We start from the raw sequence: 12,244 nt of genomic DNA, 5'->3' as shown, positions 1-12,244 counted from the left end.
CTAAGAGAATGAAGTACCAAGAATACTGCAGTTGTTACATATGATAATGCTTTAAGTAAAATCTTTTTAAATGGAGTGAGTGAAGTGATCCCCTGTCTTGTAAGTAGTGTATAGACCATAAAAAGTTAAATGCTGTCGTATAGCTATAAAATGAATCCAGCAAAGCTGATTATTTGTTGGAAAAGCAGAGTTCAGTTTAAACTGAGAGTAGATGTTAGGCATCGTGCAGACAGCCTGTTCTTTGGCAATTGCTGATACTTGTGTAGGTATTGTGTAGCAATAACTGAGCAAAAGCAAAGGTTTGGCATGTGAAGAAGTGCTTTTTGGTGCCAGGTTTGTAAATGAAAGACTTGCTGTTTAGATTAGCTGAGAAAGGCGTTGTAGTCCATGTAGTTTACAAGTGGTGATTGTGGGGTAAAAGTTACTGGAAAATTTCAGTGTGTTTCACAGTTTCTAGCGTAAGTGCTTTACTTCAGGAGATAGCACATCTCTAGTGAAAAAGGATTTATTTTAATAATTGACTTGAAAGTGAAACAGTAGATAATGCAGTTGATTTCTGCTTTGAGTGGAAGTTCATGACATGCTGCTGAAAACAAATCTGATAGAAATAAGCTAAGGTGCTTTAAAAAAAAAAAAAGTCAGGCTCCTTAAGTTTTTAATATGTCTCTCCCTTTATGTTTCCAATGCATATATATTATGGGTTTTTACTGAATAAGGTATTACTGGAATTTGCAGTGTAGCACGTCCCTACCTAAAAATTTATTAATGCAGGGTTCTACTTGCTGTGAGTATGACCATTCAGTTGATCTGTGTTTTTTTAGCTGCTTTTATTTTACTGCAGCCTTTGTACAGTGCTACTGAACTGCAGTTGTTGGTGAGGTGTCTCATACCATAGGAGGGCATTTGGTAAGATAGGGAAAAGAAGGGTGAAGCTAAACCCTCCACATATAAATATTTATAATGGTGTTTGGTATTTGTTGAATATGTCATTTTAGGGAAAGACAAGATGGTATTCTGTGATGGTGGCAAGACTGCAACTGTATGCATTCAAACATGATTAGTAATAAACTCAAAGAACAGCAGATGCTCTGCAAAAGCTTGTTCCCTATCTGATCAGATTGGCTAGGGCCTTAAAGAGATGAGAGAGAAGCAGTTTGACTCTTGGACAGTTTTGTTTCTCATTCTGTAAGTTGCAGTGTTTGGATTTTGAGAAATAGCTGTTTCTGTGGTTCCACAGGAAAGGAAACAATAGAAGTGACATCAGCCATTTCTGCTTTTGGAAAGACACGGTTCTGTTTATAGCACATGGGAGTAATGAAGTATGTATGGAAATATATGGGAGGTGACCAGAAAACACAGCCTCCTTTTCAATATGGAGAGGAAAAACTTGACGTAGACTTGTTTAATAGAAAATAGAAAGAAAAGAATATAATTAACAGTTGTTGTGATTTTGTGGATGAATTGGTTAGACAGTATCACTCTGAGATTAAACAATCAGTTGGCTTTACCAACCCAAATTACAAGCGTCTACAAATGCATTTGAGTTTAACATTTGGCATTTTGATTTTAAAATGAGCCCTGTGCAGTACATCAGTACACGTTGAAAGGATTCACATTTGGTTAACAGTTGTAGTAACTGGCTGGTAGACCCAAATGCTTTTTTTTTTCTACTCCATGTTTTGGAAATTACTCTTTAAGAAGTCACTGGAGGTTAAGAGTTACAGATGACACAAAAATGAATGTGAGGAAAAGGCACTCCCAAGGAAGAATGAATGACATTAAATAGTGGTACGTTCAAACAAGATTAATTTTACAGTTTAATTTTGAAGGGATATAGAACTAAGGAGTGTCCCATTTCACTCTCACATCGAGTGCTGTGGTCGGGGATGTGTCATCGTAGTAGAGGATGTGAGAGTGAGATGTACAAGATACTGTAAGTTCCTTGTCTGATTCTGTGTCAAAAAGGCTCTGAAAATGGGAGCAGTAAAATAATGCTTTGTGTCTGTGTACAGCTTTGTTGGAACTAATAAACTTTTTAACGCTACATTTGCTTTAGATGTCTGTCTTTGAAGAAACATACTGGAAAAGAACGCGCAGAGAAAATGAGATTTAAAGAACCGAAATAAAAAGAATTGGAGGTGACATGATAAGTGATTTTAAAACTCCATAAGGAGAAAGTACTAACTGCGAAAGCTCTTTAATTTGGTGAAGAAAAGTAGAGGAAAGCATAAAGCTGAAAGTCAGACATTCACCTTGGAAATAAGGCAAATATTATAACAGCGTGATTAGCCAGTGGAACAAACTATCAGAGAAGGTGGTGATTTTCCATCCCTTGAAGGCTTTCAAATCAAGAATATTCATTTTCTGGAATTCAGGCTTAAGCCAAATACAAGTTTACCTTAATGGAGTTGGGGAACTGGGAGCTTGTGCGAGTCTTTGTGCCTCTGGCATGAATTTCATGCATACTTCAGGTGCTGTTAGCATTGAAAGATCTCCAAGGCCAAGCTTATGAGGCATTTATGTGTCCAGAGTGGTGTATGCCCTGGCAGGAAGAGGCTTGAAGAACTCTGATTATGGGTAAGCAGATTATCTTCCTTGGGTGCAATGCAGGATAACTAAGGAAAAATTAATGACCTTGGGTACGGGAAGTGAGTATGGATTATCCTAAACTTTACTGTGAATCCGTTAACTAGTTACATTTCCAGTTTCCTTAACTAATCTGTGCCAAAGACTTAAGTGGAAATGAATCCGGCTGCTGGCTGCATTAGCTTCCACCTACATAATTATGGTCATAGAGGACAGATGTGCTGTACAACCATCAGCTGGCCTACATGGTAATTTTTTCCACATTTTAAAATCACAAGTCCCTGCTAACATAGCCCTTCACCATAAGTGCCAGACAACATCAGTGTTGCCATCTCTGTCTCAGTTCTGTGGCTGGATTTTAAAGCCTTTAAAATGCTATTGTCTTGTGTCCTGTTGGGTAGTTTTCCTAACTGGTACGGATGTGCTAGGAGCTCTGTGGGGCTGAAACTAGAGGAACAGTTGTCTCAGTGGTTTGCATGTAAGACTATACTATAGAGGGGGAAAAAAGGAGAACAGTGTGGAAATTTTGAAACAAGTTGGCAAAACGAGTCTTAGCAATTATAAAATAATTTACTAGTAATTCTTATTTATGCTGTTATTAACTGAATAATAATGATTCTGATTTTGCTGAATCCTAGTGTTGTTTAAATTACCTATTTTGAGGAGGGCAGTTTCAGGCACGTTTCAAGACTGTTTCTTTTTTAGAACAAAAATAAGTGTAGAAGTCTCTAGAATTTTACACTTATTAAAATAGTTCTCCTTTTAACTTAAATAATCACTTCTATTTTTTTTTACTGTGATAAAAAGTCACTTCATAGGGAATGGAGCAAAAATAAATACATCTGTTCCATATTTGGTTTCAGTCTACTTTTTCAACAGAAATCATGCATCAACATTAATCTTGTAACAGTAATAAATAGTCAAACATGAAGACAAGCTGCTAGACAACTCAGTAGATGAGATATATAAAATACCTTTTCTTCAGCATCTTCAATTCCTTCTTTTATTTCTTACTTCCAGCAGAACTTGCATCACTTCCAAAGCATGCTGTGTGCTTTCTTTAGGCAAGAATACGGAGTCACGAGATGGTTTGTCACAGTCCTTCTTGTCTTCATTAGAAACAATTTCAAGATGTCTTTTGTGCTTCAGCTTCTGTAAACCTAAGATAACCATGTCTGTTATACTGCTGATGTTTACTCCTTGGCGTTAACATTTGATATAAGATGGAATTGTTATTATTACTGTTCAGTTCTTTGATGACTGAAAATGTCAAGTGGTAGTTTATATGTGAATTATAGAAACATCTTTCGTTCTCTGCAAAAGAAAAGGATTTTGGAATGGGATCTGTATTTTATGCTTAAGCTAATGTATTTTATTTCCTGAGAACATCCTTTGAAATGGCTCTGTTGTTGCTTGAAAATGGTATTTTGCAAAAATTTGTTTTGACAATGAAACTTTTATTTTAGAAAACTATTAAAAGTTGCCAGTCGTGAAGAATCGATTCAGTGTTTGAAAGAGTAATGCTAGATTTTGAATTGTAATCTTTCTTGTTTCTTGTAAAGTGAGTTAAAATAATACACTGACGATGTAAGAGTTGGTAGGTATTGTGACATAGCCTTTTGGAAATCTGAGTCACCATGCTTTGTGTTAGCACTTAGATTCTTGAACTTATGTTTATCAGTGTGTTATTTCCCTTCTCTATGTTCAGTGCTAGCTGATCTTGAGTTAGCAGTGTCCCAGGTGGCCGGGAAGGCCAACGCTGTGCTTGCTTAAATCAGAAGTAGCGTGGCTAGTGGGACTATGGAAGTGATCGTTCTACTGTATTCGGCACTGGTGAAGCCACGCTTAGAGTGCTGTGTTCAGTTTTAAGTCCCTCATTACAAGAAGGACATCAAGGCCCTGGAGCGTGTCCAGAGAAGGGCAACAAAGCTGTTGAAGGGTCTGGAGCTCAAGTCTTAAAATGAGTGGCTGAGGGAACTGAGATTGCTTAGTCTGGGGAAGAGGAGGTTCAGGGGAGACCTCAACACTCTCCACAACTACCTGAAAGGAAGTTGCAGCAAGGTGGGGATTGGTTTCTTCTCCCTGATAATCAGCAATAGGATGAGAGGCACTGACTTCAAGTTGCACTAGGGGAGGTTCAGGTTGGATATCAGGAAACATTTCTTCTGCAGAAGACTGATACAGTATTGGAAAGGCTGCCCAGGGAGATGGCAGAGGCACCATCCCTGGGGGCTTTCAAGAAACATGTAGGTGTGACATTTAAGGACGTGGTTAGTGGGCATAGTGATGATGTGTCGGAAGTTGGAACTTGATGATCTTGAAGGTCTTGTCCAATCTTAATGATTATGACAACACCATCCTGCTAATAATAATAGTTTAACCTGATAGTTTTACTCTGTAAATAGTGAGCAGCCCAAGAGCCCTTGGGGATTTAATCCTCTTAATGAGGCTGCGTATGACTTCCCCAGTTCTTTCTAAATATTTGTGAAGCGTGAATGACTATGTCTCAGAATGAAATACATAGAATAATTATTGGAAGTGATGTGTTGGAATATACCTCCCTTGAGAAAAGCCTTGAAGAAACCTCTGCTGTGGAATGCAGTGAATATACAAAGTCTGTTTGCATATGTCTGTTCCATGACAGTTCACTAAGCAACACAAGACAGGGAAACATCAGCTTGTTAACAGCGCCAGGGAGCTCAGTATGCTGACTCTTAAGAGAGAGAGCACAAAAGATGGAGTGAAGTGTAAAACTCCACAACCAGGCTGTGTGTCAGAATTGCAGAGATGGGAACTTGGTGGTACTGTGGAACTGATAAACTGTACAGTAGCCATTCACAGCAGCTTTTCAGTCTTCGTTTGCACCAATTGCAACAAAGCTACATATGATTATAATCACTCAAGTTCCACCCCAAAGAAGGAAAATAGCATTAAAGTGGCCTTAAAGATCAAGTGTTTGGGGAAGATACAATTGCGGACAAAGCAGGAGAATACCACTGGCTTGTGGGACCTGTTGACAGGCTGAGCTTCTCTTCCTCCCATAGGAGCATCTAATGGCTGGGATTTACATACTCAGTTATACAAAGTGCTTCCCTCAGGAAACTTAAAAATCTCTATAGAGAGTTATTCTATAATGTAACGCATTTGCAGTCAGCTTATTATTCATATTAATGATACTCACACATGCTCTGCAGACAATGTATTTATCACTGACCTTAAAAGCATCTCTGCTCTGTTACTCCAATAAAGAGTACAGTTCACAAAGCTAGTCGTAAGAGTTCTCAGTGGATATGAACAAATTCTTTAAGGTTGAGAGTCCATTCAAACACAGCTGGACCCACAGCACCAAATTGAGTATTAACTCTTCAGTGCAAAAACCAGACTCTTAAATCCTCACCTATAGTTGCATATGTTATTTCTTTAACTGTATCACAATTAAAAGGTATATAAATCAGTTTCTCTGAATTATAAGCAATAAAGTATTTTGTTATTCATACGTGTTTGGGAAACAAAGCAGGGAAAATTTAAAATAGATTTTGTTGAAATTGATCCTGTTATGTAGATGTTGGCTGTCTCAAGATGATGGGTATGGGGTTACTCCTTCACTCTGAATAACTGAAATAGAATGCTTTTGTTTAATTTAAATTTGTTGTTGTCTAACAGGTGATTTCTTCCATAGAAATATGTAAACAGTGAATTCATAAGTTAGTTTGAATTAATAATAAAAATGTTCTTATTGTTTTTCCTTCTAGAATATTTTCTTTCTTGGACATAGTTACTTTGTGTCGATGTGCACAAGTTTCCAAGGTATGTGTTTCTATTGTTGTTGTTGTTCTTTGGGAAGCTCTAAATTGTTTGCAAATCATGGGCTTTCAGATGGTCTTCCTGTTTAAAAAATAAGAATATCAAGTATTTCTCTCAGCATCTTTTATTAAAACAAAAAAATTGTTGTTCCAGTTTTGTGTTCAGATATGCTAAATTAGTTGCTATGGACTGAATTTCTTTTTAAAGGCTATGGAAAAGATATCCAGTAGTGTGTGCTCTATATCTGGAGAAGGGATTAAACCCATTTTGGCATAGTGGCATTTGCTTTTTATTAAACACGTGGCTGTATAACAGTATTTGTCAGACACATTCTGCTTAAAATTCCATGTAGCTCAGTTAACGTGCACCACGTGTCTTAAGTACATCCATCATTTGCTTGCCAAATACAAAAGGTGTTAAATAAATGGACTACCAGTAGAGAAGAAATGCACACAGAAGGTAATAGAGAAAGCACGCCAAGTAAGCTTTTATGTTTAGCTAATCTTACTTTTATTTTGAATTAACATGAAAAGCATTCTGCTACTACATGAAATGTGTGGTGAAGTGTTTTCTTCTACAACATGAACTTTCCACATCATTCTTCATTCTTCTAATGCAGAAGAAGCCTTTCTTTCTTCCTTTTATTTGTTTTAATCTATAATTGTCTAACTGCTAAATTCCCAGACCTGTATTATTCTAGCTTGCAGCTTCAGTAAGTTCTGAGCTAACTAACATCAGGATTTGTAAGAACTTTAAGTCAAAGCCTAGAACACATCTGAAGAAAAACAAGGCAAATTAATAAATCCTTGTTTCGTTTTCTCTCAGAACTATGTCAGTTGGATGCAATATTCTTTATTCCTGTTTTTCTGAGTATGTTCTTGTTTTTCGACCTTTTTACTTTGTTTTGCTTTGAAGGACTGCTCTAACAATGAAGAAGCAATTATCAAGTGTGTATGTAAACTCAGCACATGGAAAGGCCTGATCCCAACAGTGGAAAGTCAGCAATGTTCTGAAAGGCTTATTTTCCTCACAGAGTAACTTGTGAGGTTGAGGAACTATGGTTTTCTTGGAAGGAGTCTTATGTGCATTTGCTTTTCTCTCCATATATATCTAGTTAAATCATGCTACGTATGTGTTTTGCATTTCATTTCTTGCTTTTATACATTTTATAGGTATAAGATTCTGAAATGTAATCCATTTAGGAGAGTTGAAGTTAATTTAAACAAGTGTTCTGGTTTTAACTAGTTAATATTTTGTTACTAATATCTGCTATTACATTTGCTTTTTAAAGAGTGCTACCCAAATTTGTATTTGAGAGTTTGTTGTATTGGAATTGCTGAGAGGAAAACAAAAGGGAGCAGGCATTGGAGATGTATAACTCTTATTTGTTTCCCGTAGGCATGGAATGTTTTAGCTCTGGATGGAAGCAATTGGCAAAGAATAGACCTTTTTAACTTTCAGACAGATATAGAGGTTAGTGTCCTTGTTTATTTCATTCCTCTGGTGATGCTTAAGTACCTCATAGATTCTCTGAGTTCACATTTTAAAGGCTAAAGCTCAGGATAATAAAGCAGTAAAGGAGTGAATGGTCAACTCTGTGTTTGGCTTTTTTTTACACTGATGATGTTTTTTTGAGTTTTGCTTGGAAGCAATGTATCAGATACTTGGCATATATTGTATATACGCAGAGTTCAACAAATTCAGAACTGATCATTTCCAGAAAACAAAGGTATGAGCAGCGTCTCTGAACTGAATGAGATGCTCACAGTTACTGATGGCCTTGTGGGAAGATTCTGTTGCTTGTCTCTGGTCTCTGTGACAGCGCCATCTAGTGCTAGAAGCTCTCTGAGTGCTTGTCTTCGGACATAAACTGAAACAACAAAATGGTAAAAATCTTCCCTTACTTCCCTGACTTGGCCTGGATTTGCTTTGCTGTGGATCTTTGTACATTTCATCAATGCTTCTTTCCTGTGGCTTGAGTGAAACGAAATGACTGAGATGCAGGTTCATGCAGATTAAAATCCTTTTCAGCGAATGTATAGTCAATGAATGTAAAGATACTAGAATTATGAAATAAACAAGAGAGTTTGGCTAAGCAGATCATAATAACAAAAGAGAATAGATAGAAAGCTTACCTGTATCCTGGGCTCACTGCAAAACTCTAGAGGAGAGAACTCCAGAAGAGATCAGAGACCCTTCCCCACTGGCAGTCAGCCCTTAAATGGGTCTAGGAGGTGCAGCCAGGCTCCACTCCTTCCATCACACAGCTGAATTGCCTTCACCTGTGCTCCCATGGCTGACTCAGTGCTCACCTCAGGTGGTCAATCAGAGGCTCAGGCTGTGATTCAGCAGTTCCCATACAGCATATAGTGAAGCAATTAGGGCAGTCTTATGTTCCATAGGAAAAAAAAAAACAAACACGTGCATGCACATTATCATAGATGTGCATAAGAAAATAAATTATGATATTGCAAAATGAAGACTAAAACCCATGGGAAATACAGTTCCTTAATATAAATTAAATTCATTCGTTATTTGTATTTGGTAATTGAAATTAAGCTTAGAATACAATAATGAATTTGCTTCTGAAATTTTGTGCTGAAGTTTTAACTGCACAAGTAAAATCCAGATGGGGGTCATTTGGTATATTTTGCAAACCCTATTTCAAAGAATTCCTGAAGCTTTACAGTAACAAAGAGTAAAATTCCTCACTGTTTTCTTAAAATTTTATTTCCAGCTCCTCTGCTATACAGATATTAAATATGAGTATCTGGCAGAGGTAGGAGAAAGATTTTTGGAATCTGTGAGTGTTTTAAGATGTTTTGGGGCTCTAATGTCATCTTTTTCACTTGCCTTTAAAAAAAATACAAACTTGTGTTTCTCATTTGCTAAGAAATAAAAAGTGAAGCCCACCAGACTGCTGGCTTTTCTCTTGTCCAGCTTTTTTCTGGAGTCTTTTTGCTATGTTTATGCTGAATTTGTCTTTATTGTACCTAATGGCATTGTACTTTCAGATGTATTTCTGGCCTGGTATAAAGGAGAGTGAATGAAATTAAGTTATGATCCTATTTTTCTGTAAGGTTTTGAGAAATTTGATTACCTCAGTATATTGTATTTAAGTACATTTGTAATACAAATTCTTAAAATTTATTCATAACTTAAACCAATGATTACTGCATGAATTAGTTTTGAATGAGTTATGCATTCACTTTCAATATTAAAGACCTGGTTTAGAATCATGGAATCACAAGGTTAGAAAGGACCTTCAAGATCATCTAGTCCAATCTAGAGCTGTCCTCCTGTCACCATTGCTACCACAGACTACTAAACCCTATCTTACAGTGTGTCTTGTTTTGCTTTAAGCTGTTTTAGTAATGTGGATTTTTTTGTCAGACTTCAGGACAGGTGTGTATGGCAGCTTTTTAAAAGCTCCATTAGTTGTTGTACTGTTTGATGATGTTTCACATAACGTCAAGCAGTACTTGATCTGAAACTGTCGGATAATGGAAAGTCATGTTTTGTGGTATATTTTTCCCTTTTTGAAGTCTTGGATGATGTAGAACAAGCCAAGAAAAATGTATTTCTGTACCATAAAGGAATTTTTTTTCCTTCCACAAAGTTGTGTGAAAATCTTCCTGAAGTTAAATGAGCCTTAGGATTTGTGGGTCTGTGGTACCAAATACAAGCTGAAGTAGTTTGAAGAACTAGTTTTTGAGTGACACTATATTATTCAAATACCTGGACACATTTTAATGTACTTGTCCTTTTTAATACATTGTTTTGGTGGGTTTTTAACATGCTTCAATTAATAAATGGATATGAGAAACCGTATGTCATTATTTATTTCAATTTGCTTTGAATAATTAGATTTTGGATCCCCCCCCTCCATTATTGAGCCTCCATTATATGTAACTTGTTGAGAAGACTTTATCCTTAAAGTAAAGGTACTTGGCCTCTTGTGAGAAATAGTTCTGGGTGATTGGAGAACTCTAAAAAAACATGTAATTTCATGAAGTGTGTAATGATCTTTGGTTTGTTTTGATGTAGACATGTTTGAGAGAGGAGGTGACCAGTTACTTACTGACTTAACAAATCACAGAATCACAGAATCACAGAATCACCCGGGTTGGAAGGGACCTCAAGGATCATGTAGTTCCAACCCCCCTGCCTAGCAGGGCCACCAAACACACACATTCAGATCAGGTTGCCCAGGACCCCGTCCAACCTGGCCTTGAACACGTCCAAGGATGGGGCATCCACAACCTCCCTGGGCAGCCCGTTCCAGGGCCTAACCACTCTCCTTGTAAAGAACTTCCCCCTAACATCCAACCTAAATCTTCCCTCCTTCAACTTCGATCCATTAACAAGTTAACAACAAATTAACAAACAAGTGCTCATAAAAATGTTTTCATCAAGAGTTCAGTATTGCAGGAGAATAACAAAATACAAGAAATGTCTTTACTGATGCTGTGAAAATGCCACCACTGCATATAGAGAAGAAATAAAAATAAAAATTCACTGCTCTATAATTTTGTAAGTTTCTATATGTAAAATAAAAGAGAAGAAGATAGAAGGTTCTGTTGGGTATGTAGTGGTCCTGTTTGTTAGATGATCAGTGTTGATTTGTTTTTACTTTTATCTTTCTAAACGTAGACACCGTATGACGTCTAGTCAGTTGTTGCAGTGCTTTTTGGTCTGTCATCTTATTCTGACTGTCAAAAAAATTAAAAGAAGGGTGCATATTATGTACCACAATTTAAATAACATATTTTCAATAGTGCTACACTTTGAGCTTAGAATACTAGAAGTACTGTACCATTCTGCTTGCTCCTATTACATAGCAAAATGCTTTCAAGATGTAAATAAATAGAATTTTATAGCAAGTGGGGTCAATTAGGAAGTTTTGTTTGTAAACTGTGCTACACAGTGTGAAAAGTCTCATTTCTAAATGGTAGGAACAGACATGCAAATAAATACAACTTTGAAAGCTAGCAGGTAGTCTCTGGCAAATCTTCTGGATGCGGTTGAAGTACTCGAGTACTGTGTCCAGGTTTGGGGCCTCCAGATGTGGAGCTGTTGGAGAGGGTCCAGAGCAGGGCCATGAACATGAGCAGAGGGCTGGAGCACCTTCCTTTCGGGGACAGGCTTAGGGAACTGGGCTTGTTCAGCCTGGAGAAGAGAAAGCTGTGGGGAGATCTCATTGCAGCCTTCTGTTTATAAAGGGGTTTATAAACAGGAGAGGAATCAACTTCTTATGAGGGTAGACAGTGATGGGACAAGGGGGAATTGTTTTAAGCTCAAGGAGAGAAGATTTGGATTGTATGTCAGAGGGAAGTTCTTTAATGTGAAACTGGTGAGGTGCTGGAACAGCTGCCCAGAGAGGCTGTGGATGCCCTCTCCCTGGAGGTGTTCAAGGCCAGGTTGGATGGGACCCTGGGCTACATGGTCTAGTACCTAAACTGGAGGTTGATGGTCTTGCCTGTGGCAGGAGGATTGAAACTTCATGATCCTTGAGGTCCCATCCAACCCAAGCCATTCTGTAAAACAAGACTTACGAGAGGCTGTAGCTCAGTGTAGTGTCAGGCTATCCTAAACATGTATCTGTGGATAATGTAACCTTGTGTGCTGGAGTAACAACCAGTCCTTGAGGAACAGGATGCCTCCTGTTCTGCTTCTGGGCAGTTCTGCAGATTTCTTGCAAAATTGACAGCAATCTTAATGGGTAAGGTATTGCTGAGGCAAAAAATTGAGCTACATGTGGTAGACTCAGAAAGAGAACTAAAGATTGAACTGAACAGCACTTCTCTCATCAGGTAACTCTTTTCCTTAAAGGAAAAGGAATTTCAAAGAGATA

The 12,244-nt window shown here is 37.6% G+C and overlaps 1 protein-coding gene across 7 annotated transcripts in view; it reads left to right on the top strand.

Moving 5' to 3' along the window:
* FBXL2 (F-box and leucine rich repeat protein 2) overlaps positions 1–12,244 on the top strand; it is a 51,334-nt gene that overhangs the window by 20,747 nt on the left and 18,343 nt on the right. For all 7 annotated transcript variants that reach the window (XM_042817198.1, XM_042817199.1, XM_042817195.1 and 4 more), the window contains 2 exons: positions 6,339–6,393; positions 7,789–7,863. In XM_042817198.1, coding sequence (XP_042673132.1) covers positions 6,339–6,393; positions 7,789–7,863 — 130 coding nt within the window. The remainder of the gene's footprint in view (positions 1–6,338; positions 6,394–7,788; positions 7,864–12,244) is intronic.

Source organism: Centrocercus urophasianus, unplaced genomic scaffold, assembly GCF_019232065.1.
Source record: "Centrocercus urophasianus isolate 14NV4802_14NV808 unplaced genomic scaffold, USGS_Curo_1.0 seq_16, whole genome shotgun sequence".
In the NCBI taxonomy this organism is placed as follows: Eukaryota; Metazoa; Chordata; class Aves; order Galliformes; family Phasianidae; genus Centrocercus; species Centrocercus urophasianus.
The sequence above is the reverse complement of the archived record's forward strand: the minus strand, read 5'-3'. Positions and strand labels throughout refer to the sequence as shown.